Raw genomic sequence first — 21,219 nt, forward strand, 5'->3', positions numbered from 1 at the left:
ATACTAGCTTTTTCTGGCACAACGTCTGGATTATACGTTGATTTGGGACAGTTTTGAAAAGGGAAGGACAATTTCTCTCCCTGCTGCTATTATCCCGTTGCCTTCGATCGTGATTTAGTCTATTTTGGGAAGGTAAGCGCAGTTCTATTATAGTTCGTCTCACGTGTCGTCTCCTTGGACCGAAGCTTACTGCGCATTGTTAGTTGTTACTGTAGGCTATAGCCTATGTCAGTTTAGACTTTATACGCTACGGACGAATCTCTTCATTCGTATAGTCATGCATGCATGGAGATTTTATTTTATTTGGGCTATTTATTTATTTACTATAGCCGAATGTCCTCGCCGCTAGCTTTAGCTGCATGCAACTGGATGCCGCGATATTAAAATCAACCACATTTTGGGGAAATTATTAGGGCTAGGTCACGGTGATTGGGTGATACCAAGTGACTTAAATAATAATAATACTAAATAACTACTTAGACTATCATTTAATTATGTATTAGCATAAGGCCTATTCATTTGAGTTTAAATGGCCCAATTGTATTCCGAAAGCCTTCGGTTTATTCTAGACTGCATGGCGAAAATGCCGGGTATACGCCAAAATACTAATATTTTGTAAATAATATTGAGGCACATAGTGCGCGCGCGTGTGTGTGTGTGTGTGTGTGTGTGTGTGTGTGTGTGTGTGTGTGTGTGTGTGTGTGTGTGTGTGTGTGTGTGGGTCGGTCGGTCGGAGCCTAAAGCTGTTAGTTTAGTCCTCTCAGTCGCCTCACATCTAGACCTTGAAATCCCCTCTTTGTTTGGACCTGACAGTTCGGGGGATTCGTCGTCTTTGGGACTCCATATCATGGCGGACCAAGAGGAGACTTTCGGCCTCCAAAATTCGCCTGGCCAATCGGACTCGAAGGAAGTGCACAGTGAGAGTAAATCAGAGAAACAGAATGGAAGCTCGGGAAAATCTCCATCCTCACAACAAACGTATATTCAACAGGTTAGAATCACCTATAAGTCAGATGCGGTCTCAGTCAGCCCCGGGGCGCACTGAGCATGTATTCTTTATTACATTTGGCCTCATGAACTCATGCTTCAGTTCAACTATTAATAACCTATATGCATACCAAAGATGAATATTTGAATAAAATTGTGATTCTGCCCATTAGGCTTATGTCTTTAAGGCACCAGTAGGCCTATACTGTAGGCCTACTAACTGCATGCGCAAACCTGGCTATAGGCCTTCTTCAGGTTTGTCACCAATGTATGTTATTGCATGGTGATATTTATATTTTCGTTGCAATAACACATAGGCATATATGCTTAAATGCCATGAACCCAATTTGTGCCCACGAGGCTTCCTGGAGCAGTAGGCAACATTTTAATCACTAATTTAAATGGTTAGCCCTTAGCCTGTTTCATATACCATGCATTCATACCTCACGTCCCTTTAACTGGAAATAAACACGTCTTTTCACTATTTTGACCAGCCTTTAAAATCTAGGCCAATACTCTGCATGCATTGATTTAGATGTTTTACTGTTTAGGGGAAATTAATGTATATAAATATCGCTGTATAGGCAATTAGATGTGTTATTTTGAAGGGAATGGAAGGAATAAAAGTCTACCTGCACGAGAGGGAACTATGGACCAAGTTTGATGAAGTAGGAACCGAGATGATCATTACCAAAGCGGGAAGGTAAGAGGACAAAGTCGCCTAAAGGTGCAAAATTAATTAATGCCGTGGCAGTATATTTATATATGCTAAACGTTTTGGGTTGGTTGTTCTAAATATAATCTGCTTGACAGTGTCGTCGGTTTGTTGCAATATAGGCTATTCTGCTTCATAAATGACCATTTTGTTCATATTATGTCAAATATTAGGCCTGCTATCGCCCTACGAAAAGTACAAATTAAGAAAAGCTGTGTGTGACTGTGCGCGCGTGTGTGTGTGTGTGTGTGTGTGTGTGTGTGTGTGTGTGTGTGTGTGTGTGCGTGTGTGTGTGTGTGTGCGTGTCAGTGTGCGTGTGTGTGTGCCTGTCTGCTTTTAGCCATGATCTAAGTAGGGTTCAGACTCAGACGACATGAAAAAATATTAGGTTCAAGGACAGCGCGTGCGCAGCATGTTTGTTGTGCATTACCCCACTGTCATTTTCATGTGTCCTCAGGGTGAATCTAGTCAAAATAGTGTTGTCAGATGAGTGTGAACAGGAATATGCATGGTAATCGGTGGTCTCTGCTCGTGTCACGATTGTCTTGTGGTCCTGAGTTATTTATTATTCATCGCAACAACGTTTCAATATCCGTCCTGCATGCGTGCGTGCACGCAGTGCACTGAAGGCTGAGTCGTATAATGTCTCGCTCGCAGCTGCACAAAGCTCTCATTATATAGTCTCCTCAGTCATATACCCCCTTTTTCCTTTTCGTTCTCCCCCCCCCCTTTTTTTGCACGAGTCCATGGATATTCCTAATTTTAGCCTACTATCGTATACCCGTATTATACCTCTATAACTTATGTGCTATTGCCATATAGTATAACTGTATGTCTATATAGCCACATGACTGAGTTGTCCTAAAATGTATATGTTTTTTTTTTTTTATTATGCCTATACATTTTATAAGAGAGACATAACTCTCATACATGCACTTAAACCACATCAAAGATAAAAAACAAAGAGCGTGCGAGAATCATGCAATGTGTGCGAGGAACAAAAACAGACATCCTGCAAATCTACAGGCTGCAAATCCGCACGTATAGCGTTAAGAGGCATTGCAATACTTTTCTGACTGCCCTCGTGCTGCGTGCACGTGCATTTTAACGGTGTCTGTCTCAGTATGTTGTGTTGTTTTATATATTTTTTAAATAATATTAGGCTATTGCTTGCTATTTGTCCTCCAAAACAACAAAACAAAGGAAAAAAAGACACATTGTTACACAATAGTTTTGTGTAAATATAGGCAAACCATGAAGACGCATTTACTTAAAAAATGCATGGCTGAAAATACAGTCGCTGTGATAAGGACATAATTATTCTTTCATGATACGTATAAAACAATAATTAGATTTGTGATAACACGGCGATATTCTTTCATGGCTTGTCGTATTTCGATCTTATTCTTTTCCCATTGTTCCATGAAATGAATGCTATATAAGACTGACTTCTTCTTTGCAGGCGAATGTTTCCCAGCTTCAAAGTGAAGGTCACTGGACTCAACCCCAAAACGAAATACATCCTCCTGATGGATGTTGTGCCTGCTGATGACCATCGCTACAAATTTGCCGATAATAAATGGTATATAATGGCAACGTGATATTTCTGGCTATTAAAATATATAGTGAATTGCTAACTTTCACACATTGTGGTCCACAAAGAATAAACAATCACATATGACCTCTGTGTGTATAGGCTATAAAGCCCTGCCCATGCACTAGGTATAATCCCTTGATACGCTTATATATAGCTGTAATGTAATTTATTTTGTTTTTTGGGTGCGCAAACATGGCCACCGTTATCTCTGCATGGGTTTTCTATAATAGCGAGCTATTGATTCGGTTTAGGCAGTGTGTGTGCTGACAGGTTTTGGTAGGCTAATCAACATACAATTTACAAGAATTATGAACTGTTTCCAAATTGATGCCACAACTTTAGTCCGCAATGACGCAATGTCATGCAGGACTCCGCGGATGCATGTTCGTGATTTAGAGAAGCTGCTCAAGCGCTCATTCACGTCAATGGAATACAAGCACCCTGCACGCCTATTTGTTTAGTGTCATGTCTATCTTCCTAACCGTGGTCAAGGATGCCTTGTTTGGGTCAGTGCTTTCCAAAGACTGCATATACTTATATGACCCGCCAAATGCATGTTCTGGAACTAATTCTTCCCTTGATCAACGAGTGCTGAAAAACAATCTTCCAGCGAGGTCCAAATGACCACCATGCTACGTGCACGGTGGTGACCCGCAGCAATCCAAAACCCAGCATATATAGTCGGCCATGTCATTTGGTGATTCATGAATCTTGTTTTCCATCTACGGAAATGTTTCGTTCGATGAAAATCCTACCGGCCTACATTTTTAAATATAATTGGTGAATGGTGACAGTGCGTGATTGCTCTCTGTGTTGTGTAAACTTGCTGTGTTGGTCCAATTAAAATATTTTCCACCGCTAAACGCACTAATACAATTATTATGTAGCCCATGCATGGCTGGTCATATCTATCCCTTAGTCTTGATTCGATTCTATTAATGAGGCTACATCGTTTTTAACCTTTAAGGTGGGAGCGATTAGAAATAGGCAGGCTACTTAGGCAGCATTCAGGCGCCAGCTCTAAATTAAGTCCGAGTGATTCATAATGAATTAAATGGTGATTCAACAACAAACGGGTATTCGACATGTCTCACCAAGAAATAATATAAGCTAACATGTGCACCGAGTTAAACAGCATAGCAGAGCCATCAAAACATCACCATGCGTGCGGGCTATTCAGTTGCATATATAGGCCAACATCCAAGGTGTTGAAGTCTGACTGACTGTATATGCCGGTATGATGCAGGTCTGTGACGGGGAAAGCCGAGCCCGCCATGCCCGGGAGGCTGTACGTGCACCCGGACTCTCCTGCCACGGGCGCGCATTGGATGAGGCAGCTCGTGTCCTTCCAGAAGCTGAAATTGACCAACAACCACCTCGACCCGTTCGGACACGTAGGTTGCTTTGCTTTATCTGTTTGCTGTGTTATTTATATCCCGGATATAGGATAGCGGATAGGCCTATTGTACAGCAGGGGTATTTTCTATAGTGAGATTGGAAACTCATGCAGCAAAGTGCATGCTATATAAAGGCCTATATGTTTTCTATTCTACCAAACATCTGCATTCATATAGGCTAGTGCAGCCATGACAGACATGAGTCTTCTAAATAAATAAAACGTTTACTGTAGAGTTGGCAGGCGTTGTCCCTCGCATGTTGGATCGAAAATGGCCTTTCTGACAGACAGCTGAAAGAAGAAAAATACCCTCCAAATGGAATAGGCCTGGTCGTTCCACTATAAAACCTCTGTTTCTCTTCCTTTTTTTGTCCCAAAGAGTAGCCTATTTAATATTCTTGGTAGATTCGAAGAAATGACAGTGGCTTTTAAAGTTTGTTTGGACATAGAAGTTGACGTTTTTTTTGTTATTTTCAAGAAAATATACAAACTTTTTGTTTCCATAAATTATAGAGCTATGCAACTGTTCCTATGGTCAAGCAAAGTTCACATCAAATCAAATACATGAAAATATCCTGATGCTTGGTATAGCAGTGGAATGGCATAAAGGTCAACCTTGTTTCTTTTTCCCCCTCATCTTTGCATGGGTACATTTCAACACAATACTGGACCTGCAAAGGTCATAATGTGAAGGTTGAGACGTAACTAAAAGTGACACATTTGGCATATTTTGACTGAATAATAAAGGTCATTTGATAACATGATTTGACACCATGCACTTGCGTGTCGTTAGACTATATTAAAATTCCAACCTTTCTTGGGGAGCCTTGGGCACCATTTCCACTTATCAAGGAGTTCTGCCCAATTGAGTTTTTGTTTATCTTCCCGTTCCTGTGCTGAGGTCTTTTCGAAATACTTTTTATGGGATATATTTGGGACCTTTTCAAAGTAATCTTGTCTATAAAAGTGAACGGGAACGTATTATTTTCGGCTCTATGTCTCTGGCAAACATTTTACACTTAAATGTGGCTTAGCTTCAATCTGAGATTTGATCATAAAAGGTTTTGAATGTCCTTTCAAAATGTTGTTGTAATGCAGCTTGTCCTGCTGAGAAGCCTGCTATATCAGGTCCACATAGCCCTATAGATTATTGATAAAATATACAATAATACCAAATTACAGTACCAGTCCCCTGTAATTTCTATAACGCTCAAAACATTTCACATAAAGTCCAGCTGTACAACTGGAGATTTTTATTTAATTTCGTGTAATTGTCAGCAGTATCATTTATTTAAATATAAGAAGGGATTTAATGTGTTTACATTGTATAATGCATGCATGGTTGTCATTAACATAGATTCATATTTAATTCGGGCAATGGACAGGTTTGTCTATCCTCCACTTATCCACAATGAACATGCAATTCTGAACGAGGTACAGCAGGCTCTGGTTTGACTACATTTGACTAAATTCCCTGATAACCAAAAGAACCAAATAAATACTGTCATTCTGACTCAACACTAAAACAAGATGGTCATTTGGATATCTTCATCCATGCACGTGTGCACACACACACACACACACACACACACACACACACACATGTACACACACACACACCCCCACCTCCCCCATCCGACCCCATCCCCTTGGTGCACGCCAGTGGAAAGATTGTATGGCATCCATTTCCCCTAACTTTTACTGCCCATTATTCCGAGTTCTTTGGCCCCAGGCATATGTTACCCATGCCTTACACAAAACAACGTAAACATTACTTAACTTTGTTAATGTGTACCATTGAAGAAATGTCCTGTTGGCAGGAGGTATTCATAAAAGGCAAGTTGATTGTCACTTTGTGGCCAACTTGAGTTTGAGTAATTTAAGTTTAGGCCTACTCATTAGCACAAGAAAAACATAAATAACAGGGGGGGAAATAAATAATACATAAGCAAAGACAGTGGAGGGGAAGTTAAGCTAAGGTAAGCTAAGGTAATGTAAGGTAAAGCTTTATTATCCAAAGGGGCAATTTGGTTTACAGCAGATGGAAGGTTCTTCTTTATTGGAAGAACCTTCCATCAATTAAGATGATGCAATCGCAATTACATCTTTTTGTAGAATGCTACATCAATTAACTAGATGAACAGAAATGCTATCCTAGTCATGCAAGGAAATGAAAGAAAACCATACACAACTGAATATTTAATTCAAAGTGAAATTGGATAGAATAAAAACAAAAAATGTGTAGCAGTAATGCATGTTTTTTTGTTGTTGTTTGAACTTTTTACAAATATGTGCCTCCTGGTGGCGCTATAATAATAAGGCAATGGCATTGTTCTTCAACATAGTAGAAATGTGAGTGTACATTTTTACAGCAATTGGACCCTGTTCATGATTTGAGGCAATTTGTTCAAAATAGGCCACACCTGCAAACTTTAGATGTGTCAATCTTAGCCAACACAATAGTATATACTAGTAAGACGCGCGAACGCGGGAAGCGAACGCAGATCGTAAATAGCTCCATATATGGGCACAAAAGGGGCCAGGTCCACAACAAACAAATCATTCAGCTCCATATATGGGCACAAAAGGGCCAGGTCCACAACAAACAAATCACTCAGCTCCATATATGGGCACAAAAGGGCCAGGTCCATGCACAACAAACAAATCACTCAGCTCCATATATGGGCACAAAAGGGGCCAGGTCCACAACAAACAAATCATTCAGCTCCATATATGGGCACAAAAGGGCCAGGTCCACAACAAACAAATCACTCAGCTCCATATATGGGCACAAAAGGGCCAGGTCCATGCACAACAAACAAATCACTCAGCTCCATATATGGGCACAAAAGGGGCAAGGTCCACATATACAGTAAGCGATGCAACACACTCCATATTTGGATAGCGGGACAGACACACGGACACACGGACAGACATGATCTGCTAGGTCTCATAGTAAGTGCTCACTGCGTTCGCAAAAATAAATCACACAGATGTCTTGATCACATGACAATAAAGATGTGTACCGATTTGCGTGATATTTGAATAAAATATAAATAAGTCGGCCTCCTGGTGGCGCTATAAAAGTCAGATTTGAAAAATGCAGGCCAGATGTTTTTCCTTGGCCTCTAGGGTGTGCATACAAACTTTTACACAGATCGGTGCAGTCAGAGGTTAAGACGTGACTGGGTTTGATTTGAGGCATTATGTTCAAAATGGACCAAATCCTGCAAACTTTGGAAGGCAATGTCAGCCAATCGCGATGGAATATGGACAATTAGACAGATCCGTGTTCATCACATGACTATAGAGATAGTGTGTAAAAAAGTAATGTAAAAAAAAAAGTGCTTAGCAAAAATCAGCCTCATGGTGGCGCTCTAACAGGCTGTTCTGGAAAATTAGGGGCAGAGGTTGTTGGCATCCAGGGAGTGTGTGTGCACAGTTTGGCATTGACCGGTCACTGGGCCAACGGTCCTGGGGATTAGCTGTACGCAGACGGACAGACAGACAGACACAGACGGACGGACAGACAGACAGACAGACAGAGTGCACATACACAACATACTCTCCCCTGCATGCCTTCGGCCTGGTGGAGACTAATGTTTGTGCTGTGTTATCAATGGATATGTCAGTGACTTGCTTCAAAAGCATGTCATGATTGTGCATGGTCATCATTAAAACATTTATAATCACTTTGAAAGCAAGCATGAAACATGAAGAACGTTTAAGGTGCTTTCATTGTTGTGCACAGGTAGTACAACTTAGTTTTGTTTGGCTTTCAGACAATGTAGCAGCTATAATAGTGAAGAAAAAAAGGAGAGAGAGCGGGAGAGAGAGAGATATTGATAACATTTATGTAGAGTTTTAAAAAAAGGTTCAGAAAGTATAGCTTTCCACATTGAACAATATTATGATTGTGAAATACCATACCAAATACCATACCAAGATTTTTTTGCTTAGTTTTTATGTCAGGTCACGGTGGCTTCCACTTTTATTAGGGAAGGTACACTTGGAAGGTAGACACTACGGCCAGATGCTGCTTATCGACATGATTCAGGGAAATAAGGGAACCTTATGCCAGTGCCACTGAGGTGTTATGATGTGGCGTACATTGCACAATCTGTCAATCTAGTTGTTTATAGCACTGTTTAATTAAATTAGTTGTTTTGGTTATTTTGTTGTTTGGATCAGCTGATTCGATCTGAATGTATCCGAGACTGTTTATGGACAATCACAGTGACAAAAGATCATGTTATGATATGTGCACAAACACATATCACAATCTACTATCTATCCTTGGTGACATGGCTCCCATGCTGATTGTTCTTTTGCCAAAACCCAGCTGGTATAATGAAATCTGCAGCTTAGTCGAAATGTGAGCACTGTTGTACATTTTGAGGCCAAAATGCCGTTTTGATTTGTTGCAGTGCGGTTCCTGGCTTGCCCTCTTTCGTGCTGGGAGAGAGAGAGAACGCCATGGGATTCATAAATGAAATACTGGTGGCTGGCCAGAAATATATTCCATCAGCTTGTTGTGCCAGCTGGTTGAGACTTTGATAGAATTTATAATTACTTGCACTCACACATGCATGTGACTGAACAACATTGGAGATATGTTGGTTAAGTTAAGACAAACCTGAAGATTTATTTTAAAACTGTCTGTAATCCCAAATTTATGAAGACATTTCATTTTTTAACTCAACTGTATTGTAAAATAGTGTTTAATACATATTCTGCAGTGGTTGGAGGTGGTCTCCATATAATCTTATTGAGAAATGTAGACCCTGGTGTCACGTAGGACACCAGCTGGTATTGTCTGAAGTTCATATAAGCACAATATCTCCACTGACTAGGGATTCTCTCTTGTAGAAGTTTGGTCTCCCACGCGGAAGACCAGGGTTCAAATCCTAAAGTATACACAGTAAGGAGTGCAGCCTCTCTACTACTCACAGAACAATAAGATCTGTGCCTTACTTATTATACAGTTTGCCTTTTCCCTCCATGTGCCTCTTAACAACACAAACAGGCCTACTTGTTTTGGTTTCACGTTTCATACCAAGCTGTAGCTTTCGCTTTGATCTTTCACTCACACAACTCACAAAATATTTCTCAGTGTTATTCATCTCTCCCCTCAATTTGCTCCTGCACTCGTCTCCTTGCCTTCCCACACATGTTTTGGGCCGGCGGGTGGAGTGTGAGGATTCAGTGTTTATATTTGACTGGCAGTGTGAGATGAGCAATAGATGATGGTGTACAAAGCCTGTTAATCCCGAGGCTCAGGGAAACCCTCTGATGTGGGGGGACTTGAAAGCAAAGGGCAGCGGCTCGAGACCCAGGGTGATCCTTCACTATCATTAAATACTATCATCCAGAGGCAGGGGGAACAGAGATACTGGGACCCGGTCAGGGCAGTGGCTGAGTCAGGGAGACGAGGCGTGTGCTAGGGCCCCAGTGGGTGGTCCACAAAAACCCAGCAGCGACTGCTCACCCCTTTATCCTTCCCATCCTATAACAGGCATATTGAACACTGGGAACGCACAGTCTGGACCATGCTATTGTCCAAAGTCTGCACATAGCCTATACTGTAGATTCTTGCATTTCCAGGCAAATTCTAATATGTCTCAGTGTCAGACATTTGAGCATATGGTATTTTACTTATCCTCTACAGTGCTATTATGGAACAATGTTTGCATTAAAGGGTTGTTGTTGTGGTTTGTCTGGATGTTGGTAATATTTCTACAGACCTCAATGAAGCCTTTACTGAATATATGCAAGCGTGTTTGACATACTATTCAATGCACTTCATTCCTTAATGGTTCCTTGCACAAATAAATGTCAGGTATATGAATCTGAATGAAAAAAAAGGGGAAGTCCTGTACAAATCACAATATGTGGTGGTTATTGAGATATCTGTCACACACAGTGTGTGTGTGTGTGTGTGTGTGTGTGTGTGTGTGTGTGTGTGTGTGTGTGTGTTTTTGTATTTGTTTTGTAACCCAAATCCCTAATTTGTGCACCTTACATTGTTTAAGTGACACTGGTTATAAAGATGTACACAGGTTTTGATAAGCTATAGGCTATCCCAATGTTCATTGAGCTACAAAACATGGGCTAAAAACATCAATAGACACTTTTCCAGGCCATCACATTTGTGATGACGGCTATGGACGTTTTTGCCCAAGGACTGTTTTTCGTGCAAAACAAATGCTTGCAATGGATTCTGAATAAGGAAAAAAAAAAACCTAGTTTGACCCCCCTAATACTAACAGAATTACATTTTGTACATTTAGCCTGCAAACAGATTATTAATGGTACCCCAACGTTTAGCTGTCACAGATTCCGCTATAGGGAAACTGAATGTCAATCTTTGTGTGATGTGTTACTAGTAGACACCTTTACAAACACAATGGTGAAGAAATATATTGGGAAGGAATTTGATAATATTCCCTGACTATATATCTTGTGCTTCCAATCTAGTAGCCTACATAATCTCCAGGCCCGGATTTACCATTGGGCTATAGGGTGGGCTGCAGCCCACTCTTTTTAATGATGAAAGTAATGCAAGTGGAAATGCAAATCAAGTGAGATTTGTGTTTAGTTAGTTGTATTATGGTTAAAACATTGAGAGCTTCTGCTCTGCTGGCTTCACTGCAAGACAGTGCATGCTGTTTGTGGGTAGCTGTGGAAAGCCTGATCCAGTCTATAAAACCCGCCATGCAGCGACTTGTCTCTGTCTGTCTGTCTGTCTGTTTTTTGGGGGGCTGGGTACCCCAAAGTCCGGCACTGATAATCTCTCAAAATAGATTATGCATGATATACTGTAGATGCAGTGCATGGCTGTTCAAAATGTCTGCTGTGGCCTCTCTCCTTACATGCACTGTGAAATTGTCCGGAAGTTCAATTGGAAATTCAAAATCCCCAGAGGTAAATCCCCCAGCGGTTGATTTAATCCTGAGAATAATTGTGGGTCATAGAAGCTAAAACAAGTTGTCCCGACAAAACATGCAGGCTATACTGGGCTGGCGCCCATATAGCAAGTCTTTCTCTGCATGTCTCCAACGGCATTTTAGTTGTATGAGTTCTGTTGTCCCCCCTGCAACAGGGTCAGAGGCGGGTGTGTGTGCGCTGATGCTTCTTGCTTCTTGAAGAAACATAAATCCTGCTGTTTTCAGTGCGAGACCCCGTCGTATAACGAAGTATATTATATCTTAAGAAGGGAGGAGGAGAGGGTAAATATTAGCGGAAGGGAAAATAACATTTTTGTTATCTTCTATAGGCCTGCAGTGTAAGTGGGTTTAATTACATTAAAAACCATTACATTGCTCAGGGCTGATGAGCACGATTCCCTGGTCCGTCAGAACAATTAGACTTAAGGCCCACGGATGAGAGGCCCTCATAAGAGGAGAGCAAAGCTCAAGTTCAACTAGGTGGACCTCACCGCGTCTTAATGTCGCCAGACTGGCCACTGGCTGCAGTTCTCACTTTTGTAACACAAAGTAGGTTATAGCCTGATGTTGAGAGGAGGATGGTGATGGGGAAGTCAGACGAGATGAGCATGTGCCTATAGACTCAGAGACTGTCCAAATGGACCCAAGGGTCAAATCCATTTGGTGCCATGTAGCTTTTAGTTATAAATTAACACTTTACAATTGCATGCTGCATGCATGTGATGTAGGCTAAATGTAGGCCTATTTTAATATACAATATACAAATTAGGCATGGTCAATTGTGTTGCGATAAACACATTTAAGTGCATTAATAATATTTGAATCATGGCAATATAAAATATAGGACTATTAAAGATGGTCCATTATAAGTCATTCTAGCTGTGGACCAGAGCCTGAGTTCCAATCAATGTCAATATCTTTTAAATGAATGGTTACAATATTTTGTCTAGGACTAGGCCTACGCATGGTATCACGTTATTTGAATTCAGTGTTGAGGCATATTGAGCTCAATAAATATGAAAACTTGGTCAAAGTCATCAAGGGAAGCCGACTTGATGCGTGAGAGCTTATCTCTTATCTGACCAATATAGGGTACAGCTGAGGTGACAACTAAAGAGAAAAAGCAAAGCACTGCACACATGTTTGTTGACGCGTGTATATAGCATAGGCTACTCATTACGCATTGACCATGGAACATGCGCGATAATTGACGCATGCATAATATTAGCCTATGGGTATGGGCCCACGAATCGATCAAGTATTATGGGTTATGACACTCGATAATTAAAAAGGGTTTAACAAGTTTACCATCTGTATACAAGCATCAGCATGTCTACCAGATGTAACGGGTGTAATGGCTTTACTCTGTCAACACACGCGACCGATAGCCTTCATTCACATGCAACACAGCCTGCAGACTAAAAGATGCAGGCTCATGCAATCAAAATACTAGTCAAAACGAAAAGATAATTGCATGTGAACTCACATGCTAAATTCGGAAATGATTTAGGACCAAATTCAAGGAGCTGCAGATTTGCGAAGCACGCCTGAAAAGTTTAGTCCATAATAATATAGGCTACAATATTTCAGATTTCGTATGATTTAAGTGCTCTTTAGTATTTTAGCAGAAATGATTATACCGAACAACGTCTCTCTGATAGAAGAACCTGTTTTCTAACATTACAGATTATCCTGAACTCGATGCACAAATACCAACCGAGGATCCACATCGTCAAAGCGGATGAAAATAATGGCTTTGGGTCTAAAAACACCGCGTTCTGCACTCACGTCTTCCCCGAGACAGCCTTCATTGCGGTCACGTCCTATCAAAACCACAAGGTAAGTCTTGCGCGCGCGCGTGTGTGTGTGTGTGTGTGTGTGTGTGTGTGTGTGTGTGTTGCCTTGTAGTCAACCTGGCCTGAGCTGTGGCCTGCCGCCTGATAATTGCTGACAGTATCACTGCAGTCTCGTGTGATACGAGGATTATGCAATGATGCTAAAAGGATAACAGAAAAACCCTGGTCCATGACTCTGAGGCCCCGAGGGCTTTTATAGTCTATGGGGCTGCATGCATGTAAACTAGCGGCTAAATATACCCGCCCGAAGGCCTATAGTCTGCCGGATACCAAAAGTCGGGCATGAAAAGACTGTTCCCATAGTTTCAATGACGTTATTTTCAAAGTAGCGTTTTTTGTGTCATGGGGCAAATGCATTATTGTTATAGGCCTACGTTCTAGTATTTATTAGGCTATAAATGTATATCTTAGGATACTTTTGGTTTTTTATTTTTCTTCCGAGAGCGGGTTATCAGTTATCACAGGGCCTTATGTGTCGCAACTTTCGCAAGGCATGCAGAGTAACAGTATCTTATTCTTATACTATTAGTTGTATCCGTGCAAATTATTATTATTATAGGCCTATTATTAGTGTATATATTACTATTATTATAATTACTATTATAATAATTCTTATTATTAGTATTATTATTATTGCCCAGAACGTAATCTAACGCATCCAACAAGCTTATTTAAAACGGCATCGTTTTACGTTTGTATATAGGCTTATTTATAAACGTTTCCCCTTGCAGTGTAATTTAGACGGTTATGATTCAACAAACAAAATACCATGGCATGGTGACAGGTGCGGTGCTCCAAAGAGACGTCTTTTGGACAGTCAAAATACTGCAACATTGACCTTTATTTAATCAGGGAAGACCATTGAGCATGCTTTATTTTGCCAGCAGACTACATGATCACAACTTAGTAATCGACTTCATGATTGCCACTGAATTGAACACGTTTTTTTTCATTGTATATAGGCTATAGGCCTAACGTTTCATGAAATGGTAGAAGGTGAACATGATTAGCAATTAGGCTATATTGCATTCTAGCAATGCATTCTCCCCGCGATGCAAAATTTAATATTTAGGCCGTGGGTCACATTTAAGACGTGAAGATTTTGCAACTTTTCTAAATGCCCGAATTCTAAAACTCTTTTGGGACAGACATATAGTCATTTCTAAGCGGTGTCTGTTTAACATCCGTTTTTAACTAGTCGGGGTAGGCCTATGTTTTAGTGTGAGGGCACAGGGAATATATGGAGGGGGCGAGGGCCCATAATGTCTCCGCAGCCAATCCAAATTCTCAAAGTTTCTGGGAACAGGAAACAGCAAATGACCGACATTCTGAAGAAAACATTCATTATTTCAACAACTTATTGGGGCCTGACTGAGAACGCAACTCTGCTCTAATTATTGGGGCTTGCCAGACCTCTAGAAAAACATTCAGTTTTGATTTCCTTGCTTTTCCGCAACTGTTGAATCATCAAACGCTCAAACATCTGCCAACCCGCTTATCGTGCAATATGTTAAGGAGGAGAGCCCAATGAGCAACATCTGTCAGATTCACCTGCTATTCTTTATAGTTAAGATATAAATTAAATCTCTTGTTTAAAGTCTTCAAGAAAGTGTTTCGTCTATAACACTCAAATTAATTGCTGAAAAACATTTATATGCAAGTTAGAATAACTATACATTTTAGTTAGAGATTAAATCTTAAAAATAGGTTTGATGGCCATAAAAATATTATTTGAATCTTTAATTGTCTAAATGTTACCAAATTGATGGGCACAAATGAGTAGGCTAAAATATTTTGGATAGGCTTCAATTAGACCTCATCTTGAAATATTAGAAATTAAAATATTGGTCGACTGAATTTTTAGTGCAATGCATTTCAGTATAAATTATATTAAAGCTTATTTTCGTCCTCAATTTATTTAGCAAAAATATCACTCCAGGGCTTCTCATCCCACTTATACATCTAAACATTTTAGATATTTCTTCTTGGAAATGTTGCTAAAACAATTAGTCAAACGTTTATTTCACATTTTAAAACAAAACGTAGACAGTGTTAACCAGAAGCTATAGAAAAGGAGAAAATGTCAGCTTGTAGACTAACATGCCGTCTTGTCAGAAGGAGGGAAGCAGAGCAGAGTTGCCAACTAATTACCTGCCAGAAACCACTGCTCATAAGAGGGATATCCCTGGATTTGGTTTAACCTTGTGAGGCTTAAGCTATTTCAGGGTGGTTCCAAAACCCATGCTGCATGCCTTGTGTCTTATATGCATGTAATATGAAAATACTTTTTAAATATTTGTATATCAGCTGGTCATCATAAACCTTCTAAAGTTTCACAAAATGTGATTCTGTAATTAAGTGGTATATTAAGGCCATCCATTGAAACTTTTATTGAATTTCACTTATTTGTTCTGTGCAAGTTATGCAAATCAGCAATGATCTGTTTTAAACGAAGACATATAAACTAGCATAACAAAATATCACCACATCATGAAATTAAAATATCTTTGGCCATTGCAGATAACGCAGCTGAAGATTGAGAACAACCCTTTTGCCAAAGGCTTTCGTGGGAGTGATGACATGGAACTGCACCGGATGTCCAGAATGCAGAGGTAGCTATAGCCTGCATGGAGCTCCTTCATGCATACTTATATGTGTGAACCCTATAATACAAAGCTGCTATGTCCAAGTCATTGTTTATCCAAAGTGAACAGTAGCAGAGTGAACGCAGCAGTGGATAAATATATACCACATTATAGATAGGGATTACTGACATCCAAGTCACAATGTCACCTCTAACAAACTCCCAAAGTAATCTCTCAATCACCAAAACGCAAGCCAGTTATGAGTGTTATTTTCAGTGTGGCTGTCGTCCCTGGTCACTGACCCACTAACTCCCCCATGTGATGTAAGTGTAGTTCTTGAGCTGGAGCCAGTCTTCACATTGAAGAATATAATGGCTGATCTGGCAGGGCTTCTGAAACACAAATGCAACATCTCCCTTTCACGCAACATTCCATACAGTACAATATTTCCATCAGTTGTGTGTTTCCTTCCTCTCTCTCTCTCTCTCTCTCTCTCTCTCTCTCTGATTGGTGATATCGCTTGGTCCCTCATATTGCTCTCTCTCTCTCTCACACACGCTCTCTCGCTCCATTATTTGCTCCAGATGAGGGACTGAGCACACATCCATACTGTGTGGAAAACACATTTTCAAAGGAGAAAATCTGTTTTTGAAACTCACCCACCCCCTTGAATATAGCCGACACAGGCATCATTTGCTTTCAAATGATGAATTCCCCATGAGAAAACTGGAAAATATTTTCCACTCTGTGCGGCTGAGATAAAAAATATATATCTCTATTTATCCAAAAACGGAATAATCTCATCTTTATATTATACTTCTTTGGGTGAAGTTGTGGAATTGTGAATAAGCAAAAAACATTGTACTGAAACAAGTACTGCAAGATTTTCATAAAATATCATGTTTCTTAGATATTTTTCAATACTAGGATACTTGATCATCTTAGGCAGATGTTAAAGTAAAATTAAGTGAGTGTGTGCCACGAGATAATACTGTGTAGGAGTGAAATACATTTCACGTATAGAAATTCACAAATGAATTGAGCTTGGTAAGAGTCCAAACCACACTATCATTCTTAAATGCCATTGTCTAACACAAACCCTGCCAAGTACAGTAAGCTACGTACGTCTGCTCTTGGTTAGAATTCAGAAGGGAAAGCTTATTGCAAAACCAGGTCACCGTTTCAAAAGGAAAGATCCATGAAATCAAAGAAACAGAAGTAGCAAAAATGATTTTGTGGATATTTGTGGGTCCTATAGATTAATAGGAAGGAAATATACACTGGCAATTGCACTGGAAAGGGATTACCCCAGAACAATATCTCTCAGTGCATCCTAAGTAGGTGTGACGCAAATGGTGAATGTCATCATGAGAATATAAAAATGATTCTATATATTATTCTGTAGGGCATTGATAGGTAATACACTTATCTATATTCGTTTATACAAATAATTAATTTTGTATTACATTTTATAAACAGATTTTATCTTGCAAAAGTTTGAGCGTTTTACCACAAGAACAGATAAAGGGTTTTCTTCTGTGTGGGTCTTATATATTATACAAGCTTTTGCTACAAACTGTACCATTGAAAGGCCTTTTAGCTTTTCCCACAAAGAGTACAAGTAAAGGTTTTAACCAGCATGATCAATGATAGCTCCCACTCCCAGTACTATAGCAATGTAGTGGCGAGATTTTCATGATTGGCTGGCCTCTACGCCAATGGGAGACTAGCCCTATACGGCCAATGGGACACAAAGCCCCACGGCCAATGGGACACTAAGCCCGCTCTCCTTGCCCCCACCGACTAGAGACTGCAAACGCGACTACAGAAAGCCCCACTAAGATATATGCAAGAGAATGGAATGCAAGCTGATATATACATGTATAATGACTTGAGTCATTTCTTGTTTCCCTGTGTAGGTCCTTGTGTGCTTTCTCACATCAGATATTGACAAGCCTTTGCTACAAGACTGTATAACTAAAATGTTTTTTACAAGGTCCATAAATACTACTAGCCTAAGACAAATAGTAGTGAAGTAACACATAAGCGATGTGGGCGGTGGGAATGTTAGACTTAATTTATAGTTAGTTGCATGGCAGTATCACGCAACATAACCATAAATCCTCCAAGTCATTGTTTATCCAAAGTGAACAGTAGCAGAGTGAACACAGCAGTGGATAAATATACACATTATAGATAGGGATTACTGACATCCAAGTCACAATGTCACCTAACAAACCCCCAAAGTAATCTCTCAATCACCAAAACGCAAGCCGCAGTTATGAGTGTTATTTTCAGTGTGGCTGTCGTCCCTGGTCACTGACCCACTCCCCCATGTGATGTAAGTGTAGTTCTTGAGCTGGAGCCAGTCTTCACATTGAAGAATATAATGGCTGAGATCAGCCATTATATTCTTCAATGTGAAGACTGGCTTCAGGCAGTGCTTCTGAAACAGGGCTTAGTTGCATGGCAGTATCACGCTACATTAACCATAAATCCTCCCCAAGTTAGTTGCCTGACATCAGCGCACAACAAACAATAAATCAAGCCTTATTACGGGTGAAAACGACCAAAAGAATGCATGTTACAAATACACTTGTTTTTTTGTTTTTTTGTGTGTGCAGTACCAAAGAATACCCAGTGGTCCCTCGCAGCACAGTACGCCAGAGAGTTGGCACGAGCCAAAGTCCTTTCAGTGGAGAGGTCCAAGGCATGGCAACACCAAGCAGCCTGGCCCCTCCGTACTCTCAATGTGAAAATGGAGTCACAAGCACCTCACAGGACCTGCTGCCGCAGTCAGGCTCCTACCCTCTGCCGCACGAGCATGGCCAAGACTACCACTGCATTAAGCGAAAAGGTAGAATATTCTTTTTGAAGTTATGAGCTTATCAATAGAGACCTTCCAGTATGTGAAAAGTTTTGATTCCTGCATGCAACTGCTTGTGTATAGAAGGAATTACTGCACGATTTGTGTAAAATTGAAATGGAGACGGGATGAAAACAACTTGGTTCACAATCACAAATCACTTGTCTTAACGTTGAAAGAAGAGGTGGGTTGGGGGGGGGGGGGGGGGTCAAGGAGACCACGACGGAAGAAAATGTAAGTTTGAAGCTTTTTCTACAATTCATACAAAAAAGGGCTTCCCCAAAATCGTTTAAGTTTAAACCTGTTCCACAAATCGTACAAATAAAGGCTTCTCCACGTTAGATAAGTCAAACCTTTGCTACAAAACTGTGCAACTTTTTACACATAAAACACATAGTAGCCTACCTCTGCTACCTTAGATAGTAGATAATAGAGTATATAAGGCGCTCCAACATGGGTATCACGGATATTACATAACCGAGTGGAGCATGCATTTCCAAATGCATCATTCCCGGGTCGGGTGATATAAAAAACCAAGCTATATCAAGTCCCTTATCTGTTGCCCTACTTTAAACGATTTGGATGAGCAAATCGAGATTTTGTGAAGGTTTCTGTCAACATATACTAAAACTTGCTAAAATGAATTGTAATTTAACCCTAAATATTAAACAAACTCAAATTGTGTTTGCAGTAGAGGATGACTGTCACTCAGGTGAGCACAGCTACAAGAAAGCCTATCTGGAGAGCTCTTCCAGCGAGGACGACCATTATTACCGTCCAGTCAGCTACCCCCAGACTCTGGCCCTGGGCAGTGGGCCCTACCGCAGTGAGTCAAGTCAGCGCCAGGCCTGCATGTATGCCAGCGCGTCCCAGGGTGCCGAGCCCGTTCCTAGCCTGGAGGACATCAGCTGCAACACGTGGGCCAGCGTCTCGCCTTACGGTAGTTGCTCTGTCACCACCATGCAGCCAATGGAGCGGCTGCCCTACCAGCACTTCTCGGCCCACTTCACCTCAGGATCTCTGGTGTCCAGACTAGGTGGGGTGGGAGGGCACGCCTCTCCACAACTGGGCGACGCCCACCACGCTGCCATGTATCAGGGCTCCATGAGCCATCCGACTCTGGGCCGTCAGTGTAGCCCGGGGGCTGGGATCCAGTCCCCCACGGCCGGGCTACAAGGAAACGAGTACCTTTATTCTCATGGCCTCCCACGCACACTGTCCCCACACCAGTACCATACTGTGCATAGTGTTAGCATCATGCCAGAATGGAACGAGAGTAGCTAAAATATGTTTCTTCACAGATGACAGATGGATATGTTAAAAGGAACAGACACAAGTACAGAATCAGGCAGGCGTTTTATATTAATCCATATTTATATATTTTTTTGGAAGAATATGGTTTGGTTGTTCTCTCTGTGAGATTAGTGGCCGAGTCATTAGCCTTGAAAACAATGGATATACTGTACATTGGAGTTTCTATTCTATATAGAAGCGGATCATCTTATCACTTAACTTTTTTTCTGAGCTTATGGGACAAATAACATAAACAAACACAAAGACCGGTCAAGTGCTACAAAAACAAACTATGGAAATGCCTATATTAAACCATAAGGGACAGAAGTGCTCCAGTCACTTCATCAAGAGAACACAATTTATGAAACTGTGCTTTTTGTGATATTGTACTTTGGATGTTTAAATGATTTCATCTTCCTCAAAAACAGATCTCCTTTACTTCACAGACGTTGTACTTGCCTTAGATTTTGTGTAAGAAAGAAAAAAAGAAAAAGGTTTCTGTCACATTAAATCAAGTTGGATATCATTGTCATGTTCAGCTTTTGTAGTTAAACACATGCCTTATAGTAAAACTATAGTGACAAAGTGACAAATGTATAAGCATTTCTTGTGGCTCTTATGATGACTCATCCTATCATCATTATTTAATTAAGTTACCTTGTCTTTGACTACATTTACACTACATGCACACCAAAAAAGAATCAATGAACGCCATTAGGTCGATAATCCAAATACTTTAATACTTTGATTAAGGCTATATTAGTTTCATTATTGGGGCATCAGTTGTTGAGATATGTAAAGACACATGTTAGCCTGTCCATCAAAATCTTACAAGTTCTAATACTTTCTCAACATATTTTGGTCTGTTAATGTTTATAATTGATATCTTTATGCTTTAAGTTTCCTGGAAGCAGAAGGGAATGAACAAAATGAAGTAACTGAAATTCATGACAGTTACGGGATGATCGATAATGCTT

At 40.5% G+C, this 21,219-nt stretch overlaps 1 protein-coding gene across 2 annotated transcripts; it reads left to right on the forward strand.

The window, feature by feature from the left end:
* Positions 1-847: 847 nt before the first annotated feature.
* Positions 848-20,233, forward strand: tbx5a (T-box transcription factor 5a; the record flags this gene model as incomplete). Of its 2 annotated transcripts, XM_080756598.1 has the most annotated exons (8): positions 848-991; positions 1,596-1,690; positions 3,165-3,284; positions 4,546-4,693; positions 13,329-13,481; positions 16,019-16,110; positions 18,708-18,940; positions 19,641-20,233. In XM_080756598.1, 8 exons carry the CDS (start codon positions 848-850, stop codon positions 20,231-20,233), a joined length of 1,578 nt encoding a protein of 525 aa, XP_080612724.1. The 2 variants fall into 2 exon arrangements, with proteins under 2 accessions (XP_080612724.1, XP_080612725.1); XM_080756599.1 differs by lacking the exon at positions 848-991 and having other exon boundaries at positions 1,599-1,690; positions 19,644-20,233.
* Between the last annotated feature and the right edge of the window lie 986 nt (positions 20,234-21,219).

Source organism: Protomyctophum bolini, assembly GCF_963924005.1.
Source record: "Protomyctophum bolini genome assembly, chromosome: 22".
In the NCBI taxonomy this organism is placed as follows: domain Eukaryota; kingdom Metazoa; phylum Chordata; class Actinopteri; order Myctophiformes; family Myctophidae; genus Protomyctophum; species Protomyctophum bolini.